Source organism: Micrasema longulum, unplaced genomic scaffold (assembly GCF_059751315.1).
Source record: "Micrasema longulum isolate JH-2025_06_02 unplaced genomic scaffold, ASM5975131v1 h1tg000828l, whole genome shotgun sequence".
Lineage (NCBI taxonomy): Eukaryota > Metazoa > Arthropoda > Insecta > Trichoptera > Brachycentridae > Micrasema > Micrasema longulum.
In genome coordinates, this window is record NW_028278020.1 from 379,192 (window position 1) to 403,705 (window position 24,514).

At 34.0% G+C, this 24,514-nt stretch overlaps 2 protein-coding genes across 2 annotated transcripts in view; one reads left to right on the forward strand and one right to left on the reverse strand.

The window, feature by feature from the left end:
- The window catches only part of LOC148278767 (neural-cadherin-like), a gene marked incomplete at its 3' end in the record, with an annotated part of 268,459 nt that extends 246,641 nt beyond the window's left edge, over window positions 1-21,818 (reverse strand). The window contains exon 1 of the mRNA XM_088230905.1: window positions 21,716-21,818. The remainder of the gene's footprint in view (window positions 1-21,715) is intronic.
- Window positions 11,047-12,990, forward strand: LOC148278768 (uncharacterized). The gene has a single exon (XM_088230906.1). It carries the CDS (start codon window positions 11,047-11,049, stop codon window positions 12,988-12,990), a length of 1,944 nt encoding a protein of 647 aa, XP_088087032.1.
- Window positions 21,819-24,514: the final 2,696 nt, after the last annotated feature.

Genomic DNA, 24,514 nt, shown 5'->3' on the forward strand with positions numbered 1-24,514 from the left:
ATTAATTGTACAAAAACAAAAAAAACAATAATGAAACTGGAATACAAAATAAGTCAATCTATCAATTCTACCTTTAGTAAAATAATTTCTTTAAATTTTGATAGTAAACAGCGAATATGTCAAATGAGTTAAATTCATCGGCACGTGTATCTAGTTTCTGAATAGGCGAATCAATGTACAAGTTTATTAGCATTATGATTTAAAAAAATAATAATATTTGCGTTCTCATGATTTACCCAAATATTTGAGGGTCATTTCAATGAGTTGTAAATAACTCACTATTAGAAAATGGGAATCAAGTTGGGGTAGAGTAGGATTCAAACCACGGACCTTTGGGCGGTGATTCCGAGACACTAGCCACTGGACCACAACCCGATTCTTACAAAAAATAGTGTTAAATTTGTAAATATTTATAAAATAGCTCTGCCCGTATTTGTCGCGTACAGGTTTTAGAACCAATAAAAGTTATGAGATTCGTTAAATCAAGGACGTCCATCCAGCCAATAAAATTGTTGAAAACCAAAATAAAATAATTTTAATAAAATACGCATTAGTTTATAGAATTTTACGTTCAGTAACAAATATCATTTCATTATTACTATCACTTTTTTACTATATGAAATTCCTGTGGTCATTATATTTTTTATCAAATATTCTTGGATTGAAACCTTTTCAACACCGATGGATGACGCAAGATTTTTAGTGAAATTATAGTTTAAAGCATTGTTTCTAATATGATTAATTTACACACTTCAAGAATTTTTAATTAAAACCCGATCACAATCAAAAGTCAGATAATTATACCAGTGGCGACAGTATGATAAATAAAGGAATCTGCCATACATCATATGCAAAGATATTCATCAACCTTAAGTGATCACAATACATAATAATATATTTAGCTAAGTGTATTATCAATGATTTATTAAATACATTCATACATCGAAACGACTACAGACGAAACGGAATACAAAAAACAAAGGTCTGTATTGATGTTTCCGCCAACATACATATGTACATACATTCATACTGGTAAGTCCATCGGAGAAACGTTGTCCAGGTGGTCGGAAATTAATGTAAGTATGTACAGGGTGTTTCAAAGAGAACAATATCTCAACAGAGATGAAGAAAATAATTATACTTATTTTAACCTTAAGTGATCACAATACATAATAATATATTTAGCTAAGTGTATTATCAATGATTTATTAAATACATTCATACATCGAAACGACTACAGACGAAACGGAATACAAAAAACAAAGGTCTGTATTGATGTTTCCGCCAACATACATATGTACATACATTCATACTGGTAAGTCCATCGGAGAAACGTTGTCCAGGTGGTCGGAAATTAATGTAAGTATGTACAGGGTGTTTCAAAGAGAACAATATCTCAACAGAGATGAAGAAAATAATTATACTTATTTTAACCTTAATGAGGCGTTTCACTTTTTAACGGTACGAAATATGACATCTTAGTGCATTTTTGCATTTTCTTAGTGCAGTTTTCAAAGTCAATAAAATTAGATATATGTATATATATAAATAAATATATATACCTATATAAAAAGCACATAGGTTTATGTATTTTCTTGAATTAATATTTTTAAAAAGCAAGAGAATCATGCATTAAAAAACTCCCTCTGAGACGTTAAAAATCTCAATGTTAAACAGAGAAGTAGTTCTTGCAACAAGCATAACCATTGGCAGGTTGGTCCTGTATATTGAAATGTAAAACAGTCTACGTTGATGCTGTGTAAGGTTCGGAACATGCAAACTAATACTCTGGATAATTTCAGGGTTATCGGCAATACCGCAACAGTCGAAAGAAATGCGTTGTTAGATACACACCCCTTCTGGTCTTTAAAACGTTGTAACCCTGGAGAAACTCTGTGGGATAGAGCCATGGATAATATCCGAATGTATTATATAAAACTTGTGGGTAAGATGACAGCATAAAACCTTTACCTTACTGTCCTAAAAACACCCGCGCGTTACGGTGCTGTGTAGTCACTACACATTTAAAAAATAAGAGATTTAAAAAGGGAAAATGGAATATGTATAGGGAATGGCTTTAATTAACCATAATTTAATCCAAAGATGATAATATTTCAAATCTAACTGCTGAAAACATGAAAAAACCACTGGGTATCGCTAACGACTTTGGTGAAACGTGCACCCGCGCCAACTTCCCGAGAGCTACTAAGTAGCTAGTATTGGACTACATGACTGGACATGTAGTGGACGTATAACGCCAGGTGTTATTGGTTTACTGTACATATACTTATGATGATATTTGTAATTTATCCCCGATTTCCAATAAAATACTTTTTTGTGCCTAATAAGTACTTATTATTTAATAACAATTATTTCAGTCGGTACGTAAATGTGTAATGGAGGAATACTGAAAATCTAAACCCAATATTTATCATATTTAAAAAGATATTATAGTTATTAGACGCAATGTGTACTGGCTACACATCACCGGGGAGGGAGGGTAAATAACCATCACGAAAAATAAAACAATATATTAGTTTCAACCTGACATGATAAGGCTGTATTCAGTTTGGAAAATTGTCGAAACTTTAGGGATTCCTGCTCGGCTATTAATTAGGACAAATCCTAAGGCTCACGACTTCTGAACATAATTGTATTGTAAATTACGATAGTAGTGATCAAGCCAACAACTTTACTACGAAGCGGACTCATCTCTACTGCATTTTCTTTTCCAGAATTTTTACCTGAGAGTAGCAATCAAAAACACTCGTCCAGGTTTCTGGTTCTATTTCACACATATAACTGTATTATTTTTTGCCCAATAGGGGAATTTTAATGATAAATTATTTAGATCTCAGTTTTTATTAATGATTCTAATTTATTAATCTACTCCCCAGGGAGGAGATCCAGCCTGTATGCAAAAATTTGAACATACATTGATGAATTATTTATTTGTTTTAAATCTTGAATATATCTTGATATAGCACTGATTGCCGACATTGAAAATGAACTGAATGAAACCTTAGGTAGAATGAAAAATTCATTGACAGAAAAATATAACGAGACAAAGAAAAAAACTAAATGTATGGTCGTAGGAAGAAAGGAATTAAGGACAAACATTGTACTAGGTTATATAAATATTAAACAAGTAAAAGACTTTGTCTATTTGGGCAGCAAAATAACTAAGGATGGTCGATCAAAATCAGTAATAGTCTGCCGGATATAACAAGCAAGAATAGCACTCAATAAGAAATCTAAGATTTTTTAATCTAATAATATAAGCTTGAAAACAAGAAAATACTTTATTAAAACTCTGGTCTGGAGCATAATATTGCATGGAAGCGTAACGTGGACTATCGGACAGGCAGAACGGGGGCGGCTGGAGGCGTTGGAGACGTGATGCTACAGGCGCATGTTGGGGATTCATCTGTCGGAACTGGGCTGGGGAGTCTAGATGCTTGCTCAATAAAGTTGCGCAACAGCGAGCCAAATGGATACGCCATAACATACAACACCTAGGCCTGCTTCTTACGATTGCGGAGGGCATGTGCGAGGGCACAAACTACAGAGGACGACCCCGTTTAAGCTACATGGACCAGATTATCTCTGACATGCGTTGCAGCGGGTACGCCGAGTTGAAGAGACAAGCGGCGAAGACTGACCACGCTTGAAGCAAACCAATTGCACAGATTATGACCTGCGAAAAAAAAATCTTGAAACCGTAGACAGATAATCATGTTTTCATGTGTGCTCGAATAATAACGTTATACAATCGTTGTTCATGCGCCGTGCGTTGCTTTATTTAATACATTTAAATTGAAACAGGCTGTATGTTTTATCGTAAGTACATATAGGTGTATGTGTACTAAAACAAAGTTTTTTTTTCATTTTGTGCGTGCACTTCTCGGAGTATTGTTATTTGATCAAGAAACAAGATAAGGTAACCCTTACTCCGAGCCCATTAACAGACCTCTCGCGCTGAACGTGAATCTGAATAATAAATTAATATTCTAAAAAAAGTCATGTTAAGTTATTACGAAGAAAATGCAAGAATTATTCAGAAAAATTACGTTATTTGGCATCGTTTGAAATTTTTTTACTCGGCAAACGATTATAATTTAAATTGATATTAAAAAAAACTAATGATCAAATAATCATAACGCACTTTTTATCTCATGGCAGGCAAATAAGTTAAAACTTTTTATTTACGTTATTATTAATATAATTACTATAGATAACTTACCCAGCGCCATTTTTGTAATGTTATACCTGAAGGACGCTTTACAAAGTGATTATATAAATAAATAAATAAAATTTTACCTGTTTGATTAAATAAATTATTGAACATCGTTTTATTTTGACGTTGATATTTTTCTGCAATTAAGATTAAATTAGAAATTTATCACCGTTTGCTCAGAGAATCACCCTTTGTCAATATTTTGCAAAGCCCGGAATATTTTTTTGTACGGATATATTTAAATAAAAAAATATATACAAATTTAAGGAATATATCTGTTTATGTATTTATCAACAAATTTGGCTTAACTTTAGGTTATAGTCAAGAAGATGTCGCGAAAGGGACGAAACTGGTCACTTGTTGTTAACAGTTTATGGATTTAAGTACCATTTATTTCCGTAATGAAGTACAATGAACATCCACCAATAATTTTTATTAACTTAAATGTTTAAAAAACTCATCACCAATCTAATCAACTCCATTAAACTATAACTTCGGTACATAACTCAAAACATTTTTTTAAACTACTAATTAATGTAATCACGCAAATATGACGTAATACGTAACTCGTCACATACTCGTATGTGGGTACATGAAATGTTGGCATACATCTTAAAGTAATAATTCTCTAGAGAAGCCCTTAACCTGTATTTTATAGAATAAAAGCGTTCCAAATTTTTGGTTTGGTTTTTACTTTGACGTGGAATGGACGGTTTTGGTTAGCGCTTGAAACTTGAAATACTCAACCCAAGTACCTACGGCCCGTTGTATTTTTGTAATCTGTTGCTAACTTCGTGGTCAATAATCATATAAAGGTTTTTCTCCGTTTTGGCGACTCTATTAGGTTATTACTTTAAGGCCTAAGGTATATATAAGAATACATTCTAATTTATCTTATTCGACTTTCATGCCTCTTGTCAGACATAATGCCCTTCGATCATTATGTACACTTGACAATATTTAAACTTGATCATGCCAAATCCTCCATAGCTATCCTCGTCCCCCATTACTATTCACTTTCGCTATTTGCATTTTTTTCATAATCCATTCGTTCCAAACAACAGAACCATTCAAACCCCTTCTTATTTTGTTTCGTATAACTGTACCGAAATTGCATTATTATCGAATAAAAAAAACACATGAATTTATTTGTATGGCGAAGTATTTCGGTAATGTATAAAAAATAAATATTTTAATTCAAATGGACTATGGTACAAGTTTTAACGATCAAAACCAACAAATGATACAGTGTTATGATAGATTTCGGGAAGTCAACTCACAATCAGCAGAATTCTACGACTACATCTTATGACGTAACTGGCGGAGTAATTTTAAAATTTAAAACGTTTAGTCTATTAACACTGAAAAAAAACCGTTGAACTTATTTATTTTATCTTTTCTGTGTAAATCTGTAATTGAAGATATACGCACGTGGAATTTTACTGACGAGTATCTACAAATTGTATGTTGTTCTAGGTTGGTATATTTGTTGAACTACCGAATATAATAAAATCATTCGATACCCCGTCACACATCGTCAAAGAGATAGAATTTCAAAGCATCGATGATCATTACGACGTTCTAAAAACATACGCATTATTGTTTCTTGATCTTGTCGGACATATTGAAACATGGACTGTACGTAGTGGTCTATGTAAACCTCACGTTTTATCATTAATAGGCAAAATGTTATAGGTGACTTAAAAAAATCCAGGCGTAAATCTAGCGGAAATTGACCGTTGTGTTCGTTGTATCGCTACAAGTATCAGCGGACAGATAAATAATCTTAAATCGGAGTGGTATTCGCTTTAGGAGATGAGGCAAGAATCGAAGATTCTGATCTACTTGTTGGTACACTTATTCTTACGTCTCAGCGATGTGGCGAGAATAATTCTGTGAACGTACGCGAATGATTAACGTGCCTTGATTTTCTTCGCTTCTTTTTACTCGGCATATTCCTTCCCACAAAATGCCGCATTCTATAGTAAATTGTGTCTGAAATATATTTTTCATCAAGATTTTCAATTACATTTCAAACGATTGATGTTTTCGAATAAACAGTCGCTATTTAACAGACTTGTCAATAAAAAAAGTACATCTTTTTTACACACATTTTTTTCTTTTAAACATGTTCAATTATAGGTTATCGATGAAGATACTTTAAATGTTTATGCAAATATACACAAATATCGATATTTCTTTACAAACAGTCGAAGATAACTCTTTTAACTTCCCATTGTAATCGGTGCCCAGAAGTTTTAAAAAAAAACTCATTTCGGACCGTACATATAAAGAAAATATTTTTGTGACAATACATAATATCGTACATAGTTAATACATCCGAAATAGTAAGAAAACATTATTTGAGAAACATAACGCACAGTACTGTACACCATCTGTATAAATTACATTAATAACTATAACTATCAAAAAGATTAAAGTAATATTTTTCAATGAGGAACTTCAGCCCTACGGGAAATTTGATACAAAAAATGTTTTCTTGCGCTTTTCTTAAAAATTATAGCATTAAATTGCATGACAAAGTTTCTTGAAAATGTACGGAAAAAATAATAAAAAATATTTTGATAAAAACGGACTGCTTAGAATGACGTCACTGGTTCATGTGAATCAATCTATGATCTGAGAGCTTTGGAAGATTTCCGGTCTGTTTGTCGCTTCTGGACCAATGGGAAGAACTGAATGAGAACAAGCGGAAATGAACCTCTGACATTACACGCGGAGTTATTTCAGAAATACAAAACTTTAAACAATCGTAGCGCTGATAATCCGAAATATAAAAATTGGAAAAACATTTTTTGACTCAGTTTAATAGTCTATTAACAAATATTTAAAAAAAAAACACTGAACTTCATCATTGCGACACTGTTGGATTTTCTATTCGACTTTTAGAGTGTAAGGGTGGGTGAAAAGTCAAGTGGTTGTGTGGGGGTAAACACCCGAAGGTATTAAATCACACACATTTCAAAAGTATATTACATTGATTAGACAAAATGACTGGACTATAAGTACTAGAAAATGCCTGAAAATACTTTACATAGTTTATACTTTTGAACCCACTAGAACCTTACGCAGATCAATGAAGGTTACAGCTCAGCACCTCATAAAAATCAACCGTTGGAATAATCGAAGAAATATGAAAGTTAAAACTTAGACGAAATAGTAATGACCGACCGAAATAAGATTTTCGGCAGAATCAAAACCGAATTTCGGCATCTGTTCTAGTTTCGGCTAAAACCGAAACTTATTTAAATAAGTGAAGTCTGAATTGGCACTTTGGCAAACTAACTTGGCAAACAAATGTTTATCGCAGGAGGCTAAACTAGCAGTTTACAATAGAGTTCTAGTGCCAATTCTAATGTATGGGAGCGAAGTATGGAATTGTAAAAATGATGATGAAAGTAGGTTAAATGCTGTCAAAATGCGATCCCACAGGCAAATGCGTAGTAAAACGATGTATGATAGGTGCACAAATGTCGAGATCCGTGAACTGTGTAAGGCTGAGATATGCACTATCGACAGAATCAAGAAAGGGGTGCTGCGTTGGTTTGGACATGTAGAGCGAATGGACAACGAAAGAACGGCTAAAAGAATCTACGATACGAATGTTGATGGATGCAGAAAACGAGGAAGGCCGAGAAAGACAAAGCACGATTAAGTCCATCAAATACTTGAAGATGACATCTCAAAAGTAGGAATAATCGGCGTTCGTGCATGAGAAGATATATGAATGTAGAGGAAGCGAGGTCCGTATGCAAAGACAGAGTGATGCGGAGTTCTATCTTTTCTGCCTACGGGGAAACGGCGTGATGGTTTTTTTGTTTGTTTGTAAGTCTAAATTTGTTGCAAAAGAGAAGAAAAACAGTTTTGAGAAGGGAATATGGAAGCCTAGGCATTTACAGGACTCATGACCTGTCATTGGCCGGTTTAAGTAGCCACTTTACACTCTGTGTAACATTCACCATTTGGCCTATGTTCAAACATCCACATTTCCTCAACTCTTACATCTGTTGACTTTTGTGAAGTAAAAGGGCTGAAACCTTTATCATGTGTGTGAGATTCATTCGGGTGAACCAATTCACCTACTAGGCAATGCCTGAAAACAATTTTCCAATTTTTATACTTCTTGTTTTACCAGTTAGTTAATTCAACAAAGTGCTGTAGTTTGTTAATTTTTTTAAATTTGTTTTAGTTAAAAGTCACTTCAAAACGCCAAAAACTGGGCGTTTTTATTGTTAAAACTTACGAGTTCATTAAATTATGTGTTTAATAAAATACACAATTAAATAAAGGGCACAAATTTCATGAGTACAATTTATGTTTTTTTAAAGAATTTTTAGCGATTTTTGGCTCGCTGATATGTATGTATTTATCTATATGTATATGTAATTTATCTGTACGTGTGATGTCACTGAATTCCTCTTAAACGGCTTAACCGATTTACATGCGGTTTTCAGAGAAATATAGATCTTTGCTCTGTGCGTGTTCGTAGATATTAACATCTTCAAGCTGATATGTAAAAAAGAAGTAAGGACCATAAATGTTTTATTTATCGATTTACCAGGGTTGCATTCGAAGAGAATGCATTTACAAAAAATGGTAAGATGTTGTTTTTTGTGTATAAAAAAGTTTCTTTTTGAATGTTTACCAATACAATTAGTTTTTCGTGTATCTCAATCAGATTATTTCCTTAAATTCCTTGTAATTTCTAACCATTTATGCCTTTTTACCGGATTTTTGGTAATACAATATTAAATTCAATACATTAAAAAAAATCGTATTCCTACATAAGTACACCCTTCTGTTAGTGAGAAGACCGGAGTTTGACGTTTGCAAAAAGAATGCCATATTTGAAAAGATGTTTATTTTATGTTTTGGAATTCAACCATAAACAAGTACCTAGGTACCTAGTTAAATTTAATATTTTAATATGAACAATTTTTGGTTATGGAATTCAATCACAAACAAATACCTAGGTACCTACTTATCAATGAAAAGTCTTTTTCCAAACTAATAGCAGGCAAGTCAAAGTTCGGGCAGGACAAAGTCTGTCGGGTCCACTAGTAACTTATATAACAGGTCTTCAATGTACGCTATAGCTTCAATGTACCGTATTGTTTCTCAAAGAGGCGGTTGAACAACATTTTGACATCGCTTTAGTACAGGAACCGTATGTTGGAAGCACCGGTAAAATTAACAAATCTACGTATGGAGGAAAGATTTTCCAAAAAAGAGGCTTAAATTTCCCGGTCAAGGCAGCCATAATAATATTTAACCAGGAATTTTCTAAAAACTGCATTTTACTTGATAAATATAGTAATAACGCCAATATTTTCATTGAAGCAACGGTGGAGTCGCAACCACTAATAATCGGCTCTCTTTACTTTTCACCGAGTGAAGACATTGACTCCAGCCTGAGTAAATTCAACGCAGTAACGGAAGACAAAGGCCAATGTAAAATCGTTATCGGTGCCGATGCAAATTCTAAAAGCATTTGGTGGGGGAGCGATAGAACCGACAAAAGAGGCGAGAAAGTCGTTGACTTCATATCGCAAAAACAACTACATATTGTTAATACAGGAAACCTGCCTACTTTTGAAACCATAAGAGGCAGCAAATTATTAAAAAGCGTCATAGACATCACGGTTTGCACCTCCAACATGATCGGCCTAGTCGACAAATGGATGGTTAATAGAGAAATAGCAGCACTGTCAGACCACAATGGAATAACATTCGATTTGTTATTAAAAACTCATTTATTCACTAAAGATAACGCTGATACAACATTTCTGTACAAAACATGCAAAGCAAACTGGGACAAATTCAGCACAACCCTAACAAAGATATTAAAGGAAAAGGGTCTATCCCAAACAGATATCGACTCCAATAACGAACAGAGTGTCCTAAACAGACAAGTCAGCCTTTACACTGACGCAATCTCTGAAACTTGTCGATCGTCAATACCCACTATGAAAACAGCGCCTCTCAAAAAATGTCCATGGTGGACAACGGAATTGACTAAAATGAAAAAAGACGTGACTATAGCTAAACGTAAACTTGTGAACTCAGCCGCTAGCCGGAGAGTAAATGTCACATTACCAGCCTATCTGGAGATTAGACAAAAATATAAAAATCTGATTGCGACAACCAAAACCCAGAGCTGGAAAAATTTCTGTTCGGCACAATCGAAAGAAACCACGTGGTCAACAGTGCAAAGAATTCTCAAATCAACGCAATATCGCCCCCCAGAAACTCTAAAGTTCCAAAATAAACAAACAACCTCAGCGGAGGAGTCGGCCACCGAGCTTCTTAGACATTTCTTTCCCGATGACTCATTGTCACAAGAATCAGCCGAGCAACTTTTGATTAGACAAAACAAAGAAGCAGCGCTTCTAAAAAATAATGATGTACTATTTACCGAACTAGAAATAAGAAAAACACTTTTAGAATTAGATTCCGGAAAAGCACCGGGTCGTGATCACTTCACTGCAGACATTTGCCAGATGGCGTTCAAGCTCCATCCAGAAATTCTTGTCAGCATATATAACGCTTGCCTTAGAGTTGGCTGTTTTCCACTACTGTGGAAAATAGCAAGAATAAAAGTTATACCCAAACCGGGCAAAGAAGACTACGGCAATGTCACTTCTTATAGACCCATTGGACTCTTACCAGTCTTGGGTAAAGTCCTAGAAAAACTTTTAATTAATAGAATATCATGGAAATTCAACAAATATAATAAATTGAGTCCTCGCCAATATGGTTTTACTCGACAAAAGAGTACAGAGGACGCCATGCTTGACGCAGTAACTTGCATCAAGACGGCAACAAGGGAAGGTTATCACGTGTGTGTGATATCCCTTGACATCAAGGGAGCGTTCGACAATGCCTGGTGGCCTCACATCCTCCGGCAACTAGCGCGACTTGACTGCCCCTTGAACATATTTAACATGTTCAAGGACTACCTTTCGGATAGGATGGTAGAAATAAAATACGCAGGAGCCAGCTCAAAGAAAGGCTCCAATAAGGGTTGCATACAGGGATCTGCTTGCGGCCCGGTGCTTTGGAATATCGTCCTAGACGAACTTTTACAAAAAGAATATCACTGCAATGTTCATTTACAAGCATTTGCAGATGATGTACTACTGGTCATAAAGCACAAAGACATTAACGTTCTGGAGAGTATAACTAATGAAACGCTCTCCTCGGTCACTGAATGGGGAGACAAAGTCAAATTGATATTTTCAGAGGAAAAAACTAACGCCCTCTTCATAACTAAGCGCAATAAGGCGCAGGCACCTTGCCTTTTCATGAAGGGAAAAAGAATTAACTTCGTAACAGACTGCAAAATCCTTGGAGTGGTACTAGATGAGAATCTTAATTGGAGTAAACACGTAGATTCAGTAACGAAAAAAGCGACAAAAATCGCAAACAAATTAATATTCATGGCCAAGCCAACATGGGGTCTTAATCCTGAAATATTGCGGTCAATTTACATTGGAGTAGTGGAACCGATGATCACCTATGCTGCGGCGGTGTGGTCGGAAGCGGCAAAAAGGAAAAATATACAGGCGAAACTAAATAGAGTACAGAGATCTATGGGAATAAGAATATGCAAAGCATACCGCACGGCTTCCCTTACATCTGTACAAGCAATAGCTGGACTGATTCCACTGGACTTAAAAGTTAAAGAGCTGGGAGAAATCTATAATACGAAGAAGAATCTCACCATCACTAATAGACCAGATGATCAAAGATACCAGGGAAGGATAGCGTACACGGAACTGCCGCATCCAAGCGAGCAAATAGGTGAAATCACCAGTTACCCAGACTCGTACGCAAGAGTCAAATTCCCCGTCGAAGAAATCGATATATACACGGATGGAAGTAAAACTGAAGGAAAAGTGGGAGCAGCTTTCGCCGTGTTTAATAATGACGGAGAAGTACACAGAAAGAAGCTTCCCATGGCTGACTACTGCTCGGTATTCCAAGCCGAACTCTTCGCCATTATGAAAGCCTTAGACTGGGTCTCTAGCAAGACGAGCAACTGGAAGACTGTCAACTTGTTGTCAGATTCTAGAAGCTCTGTTCAAGCACTTGAAGACGGGGCTCCCGACAATCCGATGGTTTTCTACATCCAAAACTCATCTCGGATCTTAAAGTCCAAAGGCATCGATTGCAAATTTATGTGGATTCGAGGCCATAATGGCCTTGCGGGAAATGAAAGAGCTGATGAACTAGCTAAAAGCGCAGCTCTACACGTAAAAACCGCAAAGCTTTACACTGAATTTCCACTTAGTTACGCCAAAAGAGAATTAAGAAGTCTGACTTTAACAGAATGGGAAGAACGATACCAAAGCAGCACCACTGGTTCTGGAACCAAATACTTTTTAAAGACACTAGAAGAGTGCAAAAACTTCAGAAAATCAAACACGCCAACATTCGAGTCAACCCAAATTCTAACGGGCCATGGAGCCACACTCTCTTATCTTCACAGATTTAAATTGAAAGATAATCCGGCTTGTCCTTGCGACGCACAGACGGAGCAAAACGTAGATCATCTGTTGTTTCACTGCCCCATGTTTGCCATAGATCGATTCTCTTTCGAAAAAGAGTGCAACAGATTAAATGTTCCATTTGAAGATTTTACGCAGGTACTTCAAAACAGGTTACTCTCCGGGATGTTCGTGAACTTTGCTAAAGTAATTATAGATAGAATAAGACCCATGAACAAGTAAAGAGGCTGGCACTCTATACTTGTCATAACAATCTGTGATAATAACAATATTAAAATGTAAACTAATCAAAATTTCTCCACAGATACCTCCCTTTCCTGTTAAGGTTTCTCATGGTTCCCTTAACACTTGGACGAATGTCGGAAAGCGAAACTAGCCCATGAAAACAGAGGTTATAGGTACACAAAACACAAACACGCAAAATGACTCACATAAAAACGAACACAAATAACAAAATACATAACACAAACAAGTATAGTCGCATTCGGGGGCGCCGACACATGTATTTGTGTTAGTGCTTTTGATGTGATTGTAAACTAATTGACAGTACACAAACACTTACACGTAAAATCATACACAAAGCACTAACACTAAAAACAGCACAAATATATCACCTTGATAAATAATAAGCAAGGGAAAAACAATGCAACACAACCAAGAAAAAAAAAAAAAAAAAAATGTACGCTATAGAAACTTTTACTTGTAAACTATGAAGGAATTACAAAAATATAAATACGAAAGATCTTGGAACTCTTAATTATAGTCAACAAATCACAAAATCAGTTAAATTTTTATTTATATAATAGACAATGCAATACAATAATTAATTAATTGAATGGATAACAATTCAATATTTCTGATTGCGCTTATTTTCCACCCGAGTACAGCCGAGCGTAATCCGACGCAACTTCGGCTGAGCCAAGTTTCGACCAATTTTTGGCCGAAACCAAAACCGCGGCCGAATCTCGTTTTATTGGCCGAAATTGAAACATCGGTCGGTCACCAATCATGGCCTATAAATTCAGACTTCTTTCCTTATCAAAACGATGATAAATTGAAATGATTTCAAGTTATATGGATTAGGTAGTAATAACTGGTTAGAGAAAGAACATATAGTTTAGCAGAGGCCGCAGGGGCGGTGAGGTTATTCCACGTGGCTAACCAACCGTGGGTACTGGAGACAAACCAGTACTAGTCAGATGATTGTAATAAACTCTATGCATTGCAGACGAGCAAATAAACAAATAAAACACGTCTGTAAAAACATCGAAAGAATTCAAACATTTTAAAACCAATAATATTAGGAGCGTCTCGAAATCTCTGCAGAAAAGTACAGTGTGCTTAAAAAGACGTTTGTTTTTAAATTTGTTGCAACAGAGAGAGAGAACATTTTTGAGGAGGGAATATGGTAGTCTAGACATTTACAGGGCTTATGACTTGTCATTGGCTGGTTTTTTTTCTTTCAGTTTCAGTGCTGCGGAGCAGCGTTTATTTAATTAAAAAAATACATATAAGAATTTGTTACCCACTAAGTCTTAAGACTTTTCGGTGGGACACATTTTTTTTTATTATTATGACAGGTTTATATTACATTTATTTTATTTATATTTTACAAATTTATTTATAAACAGGCACTGTAAAGTATCTAGAAGATATTTCATCAGTTCTTTTTTTTTTTCATTTGAAGATCTTTCATGTTTTGTGGGAGATCATTGAACAATCTTGTAAAAACGCAATTTAACGCAGGTTTAAGTGGCCACCTTACACACTGTGTAACATTCACCATTCTGCCTATGTTTGAACATCCACATTTCCTCAACTCTTCCATCTCCTCATACTTTAGTGAAGCTAAAGAGCTGAAACCTTCATCGCGTGGGTGAGATTCATCCGGCTGAACCCATTCACCTACTAGGCAACGGCTAGGGAGAAATCCAGCCAGTCTGCAAGCATTTGGACATACTCAAAACATTGTTGAAGATGTTCGTTCGTATGTAAACAAAACGAGAGCGAATACGATACTGATGGCATTACGGTGAGATAGTCTGCCTCCGTGGTGTAGTAGTCAAGACGCTTGACTCACACACGAGAGGTTCCGGGTTCGATTCCCGGTGAGAACACAAAAAATCAAATGTGATTTTTCTCAAGCCTAGGTCTCAATTCACAACTGTAATTAGGTCTCTTGGCCTGTTGTGCAAAAAAAATGTTTTTTTTTTTTTTTTAAATAAATTAGTCGTATGGGATACGGACGAACATGCGAAACGAAGACATGACATGCTATCTACTCTGGATTTGAGTGATTTCATTAACTTGGACATTAGTAGTATATTTATCAATGGATCACTGTGATAGAAAGTGTAATGCGGAGATGTCAAATTTTTATTTTTTTGTTTATTCAAAAAAACAACAGAAATACAAAAAAAATTACACAACATTATTAAAAAAACATAAAATAAAACCAAATCAGTTTTACACATAAATACAATTATAAAAATCCAGTTCAGTTAGATATTCATACATAGAAGTATTTGTGCTAGTTTTTGTGTGTGAGGATGCGTGGGTAAGTGAGTGAATTGTGGTTTTGGTAGGTATGTGAACATGTGTGAGTGTATATGGGTGTGAGGGTGGGTTTATGGACAGGGTGAGTGTGTGGTTGATATGAGTGAATAGAAACATCTTAAATTTATAATGTAAATTGATAAAAAATAAATTGAGATGTCTCAAAAATGTTTGCTGAATATTTTCAAGCCTTATCTTGTGCGTGGAATACTGAGGAAACCACTGAGGAAATTATAAATTATTTTTTAAAATTATTATCAGGTAATTTAAATATATTTATAAATATGATAATAATATTTACGTGTGTGCGAGTATGTTTACGAATGCATTGCAAAAGCCCCTACTCATCACGGATTTTCTAGCGAGTCGGGGCAAGTTCACAGGCATGGGTCGTGCCTGTGGTGGTATTCTGAATCTTCTCTATCCCCTGAGAGTGATTATTATTTTTTTTTTTTTATTGTGACGACACTTGGCTTCAATGACGACAATGGCCACACTGATGATTAAACGTCATATGGTATATAAAACTGCTTCAAATCCGGAAATAAAACTAATATGGTTTGGTCAATTCAATCTACTTAAATGTTTTGGGTAAAGATTGTTTGATTTCAGTGTTTATATTTTCTGACTTTTAATAATCAGTGTGGCCATATATGAAGCAAACATTAGTCGCATGAAAAAATAAATATCCCCAAATTAGCCACTCTCTAGAGGGAATAGAGAAGATACATAATTGCACCCCTGATTGCGTAACTTTAAGCTGTATCTGTGCAATAAATAAATGCGTGTATAAGGAAGATGCGTGTATAGAAATCCAGTTTTTGTCCACAATGATTTCTTTTAACTTTAAATATTAGCGATTAAGTCTAGAGAAAAGGAAACCAAATCTTTATTTTGCAATATGACCGCTTGTTTGTTTATAAATTTGTATAAATCACATTAATTTTTAACTATACGTCGCGTCGACCGGTTTCGAATTTACTTCTTCATTATCAGGACCTGTTTTTTTTATATCTCACCAACATTAATGATGGTAATGCTGCTCTATTCGTTCACAAAAAAACAGCAGATACTTTTAGATGTTTAAACATAAGCCAAATGAGAAAACGGTTATTTAAACTAACCAATGACAACAGGTTAATAGTTTCATTGCCTAGACATAAAAATACATAACCGTCTTCTTGATAATATTTAAATTGGTAATAGAATTTTATTTACAGGGGCATGTTTAGTATTGAGAGGGTATTAGATAGATCACGAAATCGTGGTAAAGCCGTAAAAAGCAACATGTTCAAAAAATCTTTAACACAGCAATTAATTACAGTCGATTTCTGAAAGGTGAATTAATTCACTTCTTGTAGCTACATTGCTGCCTTTTTGTGATTAAAAGTAATTAAAAATCAATAAAAATTGCCGTAGATCGATACTCAGATGTATATACTGATAGTCGTGATCGAATTTATTTATACCCAAATGCAAATCAAAAATATTCGTTTGGAAAATAGTTATGTAGATCCAACGCGTCCATCAAAGTATCTGTTTTTCGATAGACACGTTACATACTAGTTTTGATAAAAAAATATACGTAATATTTTAGTTTCGAATTTTAATACGTAATTGTAAATCAAGTTTTCGTGGGTTTTTTCTAATATTTCTTATTTGAATTTACTAAGTTTAATTGTGTTAATTATTACAAATATCTTGCATATTCTGATTTTTTTAGTTTATACAGAAAAAAATATACGTAATATTTACGAAATACGATTGTTTACGTATATTTAATATTAATATGTATATATTAACCTTTCCCATAATATAAAAAAAAACAATGTTTGTGCACATAAAGGGGAGTGACGTCTTACAATAATGTGATTTTTTATTTGATGTTATTATGTTTTGATAAAGAAAAAAAGAGACATTTTTTTTTCAATCAATCTGTTCGTTTTCGGTTATTTTAGATGCGTAGTTGGTTTTTGACAGGCAAGCTCTAAGACGCATTTTGGTGTGATCGACGAATTTTCAAGGTTCCAGAGCGAAAACAACAGTCACACACTCACGCCTCGCGGCTTGTTGCAACTTTTTGACAAAAAACCCGACCTTATTAATGGCCCGGCCACCGGACTTAGCCTCAGCGACTTTTTCTGTTGCCAATGAAAAGGACTATGAAAGGATGCGACCATAGAAGAGATAAAGACGGAATCGCTGATGGAATTGAAGAGCCTACCAAAGTACGTTCAAGAAATGTTTCTTGGAAATAACGCTGGCATAAGTATATAATAACCTGTGATCATTGACATATTAATACATAGACGCGCCCTATAGAGTAAAATATTTTTTAAAATAGTGACACGAAAACGTACCCATAGTTACAAAGTTTGTTTATTTACACCAGGGCTACATTTTAAGTTTATGCATATGCTACCGAAAATTGGACGTTACACATTTTTGGTACATTGAAAAAGTTTGTATTTTAAAGTTAACAATCAATATTAGTTTTTTTTTCAATTGAGACAAAGTTGGAAATAATTAGACTTCTGATAGCGGTGAATCATTTGCTTCGATCAGCCGTTCGTACGACATTTATGTCGTAAAATTGAACATAACGGCGAATATGTTCAATTTTGATAAACAAAAATAAAATTGAAGAATACGTTCGAAATTGTGAAAACATATATTTTCAAAGATTTTTTCCAAAAGACACGGTATAGTGATATATGAAATGGAAATATCTTTGTCATCGTGGATTGGCGACACATTTTTACTATCGTGGAAAATTTGATCCCGATGGAGAACGTTTATCTCAAGAAGGCAGGACGATTGAGAAAGACAGCGTGTTATAGAACTCTTCATCGATAAAAAAAATAGATATTCAAATATATAAAGAAACCACCTGAAAATACTTAAACACGCTTCATTGACTTGATTGTGTAAATTGATAAATATTTTAAAATAATTATTGATAAATACATATTTCAAAATACAATTTTCGACGATTATTTTTACATCCCTAGATTTTCCAACATTCAACATTCGCACACATTTTCAGGAACCAATTATGTGAGAAAGTCGAGGGCCTACGTATAAAAGAGCCATGGCAAGGCAGGATACCATAAATAATAAAATACAATATAAGTACTTACATAGGTTAGGTAGAGTAGGTGCTTATTTGAGAAAGGGTAGGTCTAAAATCTAAGGTGAAAGGGTGGAAGAATAATATGCAAAATAAGGAGTAGCATGTTCTACTTGGAGGGCGCTTTTCATTTTGTCAACAATTTCAAAGGAAAGAGCTTATTGGGGGAGATTTTTAGTTCTTACGCTGAACAATAATATCGGGCGTATGTATTTTATGTATTATACTATGGATTCCTTACAGAGATGGTTGACGTTCCAAACACGCGGTATTTGAGGTAGTAGGGTGGAATTTTAAGTTGGGATTGAAATTTTAATAAATCTATCGAAGTATCTGATTTTGAAAGACGCGTTATATAATCCGTGCTTATTTTAAATTGAATACAATATTTCAGTATAATAATGTCAACCTGCCAATCCCAACAACACATCCTATTATTTGTTAAAATGTTATATTTATGAATTGACAATATAATTTAGTTACAAAGAGTTTACTTGACTAAGAAATTATATCAATCCAGTAATAAATTGAGTTTATACATTTTCATTATAACTAGGTACCGCTACCCGGGGTGACTTTGCATTATAATAAGCAATGATTGTGAATATTGAAAAATTCTACCCAATAATCAAGAACAAAATAAAATACACGTATTTTAACTGAAGAGAAATGTACGTATTTCACATTTATTGAGTAGAAACCAAAAAACTCAAAAATTGGAGCAAAGTATCCTATATGGTGGGTCCTTTGGGCTGAATGAGGAAGTTCAGTGGTTTTTAAAAAAAAAAATATTTGTTAATAGACTATTTGACTAAGTCAAAATTTTTTTTAAAATTTTTATATATCGTATTATTTTTATTTTATTTTTTCAAGTTTTGTATTACTGAAATAACTCCGCGTGTAACGTCAGAGGTTCATTTCCGCTTATTCACATTCAGTTCTTTCCATTGGTCCAGAAGCGACAAGCAGACCGGAAATCTTCCATAGCTCTCAGATCATAGGTTGATTCACATGAACCAGTGACGTCATTTAAAATAGTGCGTTTTTATCAAAATATTTTTTATTATTTTTTCTGTACATTTTCAAAAAACTTTGTTCTACAATTTAATGCTCTAATTTTTACCCCGCGTAAGAAAACATTTTTTGTATCCTATTTCTCGTAGGACTGAAGTTCCTCCTTACAAAATCAAGCAAAAATCATATTAATAATGTTTGGGCGCAATGTATACTTTGTGTCAAAGCATTTTCTATAACAAATGAGAACATGTAAGAATGTCATTGCAACAATACTATTAAAAGGGGAATATCACGTTGATACATTACTATAGACAACTAACAACCTCAGGGTGGACAGGGTAAACAATTTTTTTTCCTGAATATTTATAGTTTAGACGTAAAATGTTTCGCAACAAAGTATATTTCTGGCGAAAAATATACCAGGCAGGTGCAAAATTACCCCGGTTTATGGTACTTAAAAATCATGATTTTAAAAATACTTTATTAAATGAAAACAATGTGTCTAAAGTATGGAGACTGTTTGCAAGCAAATTAAGATAAGTGATATATAAGATAAGCCGGATATAAATATAAATATAATATTATAATACCTTACTAAGGCGGTCAACGTTCCAAGCACGCGGTATTTGAGGTAGGGCGGTATTTTAAAAGGTTGGATTTAAATTTGAATAAAGTAAACTTAGGTTGTTTCATAGTATTTTCAATAATTATATATTTCAGTTTTTAAGAGTTTTTGGGCGTAGCTGAATAAGTAAATTCGGTTCGTTCACAATTACTATTTTCTAAATTTAGTGCAACAAAGAACGATTTTGATACCTAAAGGTAAAAGTAAAATGTTTATTTTTAGTTGTATTAAATTATATCAAATAGAGTAATTAATGTACACTACACAAATGATAAGGTAGATTTTTTGGTCGAGAGTAATAGGATGATGATAGTGAGATTTATTATTATTATTGTTGTATATATTATTATTGGTTGAATAAACAATAGCGAGAAATTGAAATATATGTAAGAATAGGCGATTGAAATACCAAATTAAAATTATTTTATTCAAAATTTCTCGGAATGAGTTTGATGCAGTCGGGGTTGCAATAAGGAAGTTCAGTGATACGGGAAATTTGATGTAAGAAATGTCTTCTTCCACGCGGTAAATATTAGAGTATTTTATGGTACGGCGAAGTTTCTCGAAAATGTACGAAAAAATAATAAAAATTAACCCACGACATATGTTGTGATAGATTTTTGGTTTCCGGGAAGCCATTTTTTCAACGTTTAGTATATTTTGACTGTTACGGGGCTCTACTTTTAAATGTCACGACAACTTACAGACGAGAACCTCACGGGTGGAGTAATTTCAAAATTACAAAACTTTACAAAATCATAGCGATGAGAATACTATACACATTTTTTTATATCGGTCTTAGTTTGATAGCCAACAAATAAAAAAAATATTAAAAACCGCCGAACTTCTTCATTATTTTGACACTAACTATACCTCACGTGAGTGAAAACATCACTACGGCTGTCATGTTTGCAACACTAGCGCCTCCTGTCGGGGGGCAGTTTCCGATTTTCCAGGAGCTTTCAGCTTTCGCATTTCGCGACTAACCTCGTTTTGCCGGCAGCATTTTGCATCGAACTGACAAGTAAGGAGCGAAGAATGTGGTCAATTTGTCGTCTGTGGATCCTAAAGCTTCGGTTATTTATAATTCTAGTACGGCGGGATGTTATTAATAGGGCGCCTCGAGCGTCGCGACGGATCAATATTCCTGGCGGCGCGCGTCACCCTCGTGCGGAGACCCCAATACCAGACACTATTCCTCGTGGAGTAACGACCATCATAAACCATGCATTGTTAACTAGAATTTGCAACAAACCTACTTGCGCAATAATCTGACTAAAGCTTCGACGAGTTTCTGTCAGAAAAACGAAAACAAAATCTCGTCGCAACGTCGTCCTTGCGCAGAAGTCGCGAGCCAAAACACAACAAACATGGCAACCGTTTACCAGCGGACTGCGTGAGAATAAAACAATTATCCAAACAAATATTCCTTCCAAATTCGGCGGTTCACAGACCTCCACAACGTCCGAGATCAAACGCAATATAAACAAACAACACCGCGGGAAGATTGATATACAGAAACATCACACATGAACACAGTCACAAAAAATCTAATTTACTACACTTTTGTAACACAAATTCACGTTAACGCGTTTATATTTTGTTGATTGAATACTTACTTTATCACAAAATCGATGTTTTATTACGTCGGCGAGCGGCGTGACAGCCGGAATGAGCAAATAATGCGCGACAAACTCCCCTGACAACTGCCGGCAGCAAACTGAGCGGATTGGCGGAACGCATATCGAGCGGGAGCGCGCGCGCACGTGAACACCGTCCCGACGAGCTTAGTACCCGGTATAGCTTTTCAACCACTTTCGTAAAAGCATCTCGTATCTGTAGCGTAAAGGATACGAAGCGCCTGGAAACGTTATCTGCTGTTAGCATTAAATATTCATTTTAATTCTCACTGTGTGCGGTGGAGTCGTTAGCGCCCCCCGTTTGGGTAGTTTCCCTCCGCGATGCGATGGCTTCTTTCCTTTGAGGGGAATACCAAAGAAAATCGGCAGGGTTGTTCGCTAACTCCTTGGATTATGTATGCATCTTTGATTGATCGTAAATACGTGATACGTCGTAAATTTTATAAAGTACTGAAAAAAAAAAAAAAACATTTAGGTCTAAAGCTACATAAGTACAGAAAATTAAATTACATGTTATTCATATTCTTCGATAAATACATGTTTTTTTTAATATTTAAACCTTTTCCCAAAACATGATAATATCGGCCGATGAAAAAGTTGCAAATGAAAGATACAGGACATAAAGGACGTATGTCAAAAAAAGAATTCCAAGACATAACGTTTTTATGTTTTCGAACCTCTTGAACATATAATTAAACTTTTAAATATGAAGGAACATGTTTAATGTAAATAGCCCATACCGTTTTATTTAATCTAAAATGGTTTTCATCAATATTAAATTGTCGCTTTATTTCCAGTAGTTAACTGACATTCACTCTTCGCCTTTTTTTGTTTAATTATCTTAGAAAGTAAAACTTATATGTCCAATTGTATTAAACAGAAATGAAGATCCTGTGAACTGCCGTCAGATGTCATTATAAGTAAACATACAAAAATTGACATCCATCCTTAATAATATTTTGTACCTTTCATGTCAATTGTTAGATACGCATAACTTCATGAGCTTTTTCTAGTAATACAAACGTTAACCTGGTTCAATACTTACACAATTAAAATTATGTATAGTATATAATACTCGGATCACTAGTATAAATGGACTAGTTCTCCTAAAATTCACTATCAAATACTACACTATACCTAAAATATATAATATGCTTTTATGAAATATTTAAAAAATATAAAAAAATATCAGGCTCAAAAGAGAAATGAATGCTTAGGATTTGGCTTATAAAACGGTACTAACTATATTTAGTTCTTTGTGTTTTATTAAATAATATATATTTGGATCATTTTTTATTTTCTATCTGTTACGTAATTTTGACGGATATTTATATTGTATATATATTTCTTTTGGCATTATTGGTTTTTGGTGGGTTTTTTCTGATCGTTTCAATTTACGTGAAAATTTATTCGTTTTATTTATTTATTTCATAGTTTTCAATTGCAATGCGGTTATTTGTTTCAGGTCCCGGCTAGGAAATTTCTGTGTTAAGGCAGGACCTTCTTTTTAACATGTGTTTTTTTCCATTAAATGATGCTTAAAAATTTCAAATAATAATAATAATTTAAACTTATTAAAAATAAATATAAATTAGTAAACATACCCACAATAAATAAAATTGATGCATAAATATAAGTAAGAAAAATTATATGTTTATTATTACAAACATTATTAAATTTTTGGTACTCTTGTATGTTCGAATTATTTTTAATCGTTATTCACTGTCTTTTCTGGTTTTTCTATTTATTTGCTTATTGTAATTTATAAATACATATTACTTGTTTGCGAGCTGATATTTCGGTAAAAAGGCTGAATAAAAAAATACATACAAAATAAAATATCACGCTACACTCTTAGGAGCGCGCTAAAAGGATAAAATTCAATTTCCTACGAAGGATGATTTTTGCTATATTCAATATTGAAGCTTATAATTGCACAATGATTTTGAATGATGATTTTGGATCGTAAGAGGGTAAATATTTTTAGATTTAAGAACAAATTACAGTAGGTAGATATTTTTTACAAGGCATAATTTAAATAGTAAATCTCTATTCTGAAGTGTCTTACGATATAATTATATTAGTCCAGAAAGCGCGTACGCGCATCAAACTGAAGCCGACCAAACTACTCATATATGAGTAGGTTTACGTTTTGATCATTAGTTACTCTATAGACGTCGTTACTTTAGTTTAGTACGCAAATGCCGATTTAAATTCAATTATGCCGTGTTGTATCGTTTGTAAGTGTCAAAATACTGCTGGGATTAAAGGAAAATAGGGTGGCATCACATATCATGTGTAAGTAGCGAGTTGACAAATAATATTATTTAAGAATTTTATTATTTTACCATCTGACAGATTATTAAATAAAACAAGGTAGATATTTTACCCGGCTTTCTATTAATAAGCTACTCGTATATTAATTGACTTAATTACCAAATGATTTTTTAATTTATTTATTTTTGGTCTGCCTAATAAAAGTACCTGTTTTTTTTTCACTGTCCAGTCAGTAAAATACTTATGCTATAACATAATATAATAATACATAAAATTATCTTTTACAAATTTGCTTTATGATAATAAATTGTTCGCAGTCTGGTAACCATAGAATTAAGAATAGTCCAGAAGGAGCGTAGAATCATATTTGAATACATCGGACTGTATCCAATAATTCCCCCACTCCGCCTTACTTTTGCCGCTCGCATTCGTGAAGTCGCCGGGTAATGTTGCTTGGTGGGGAAAAAATCATAACACAAATGTAAGGTAAACAAAAAGTAA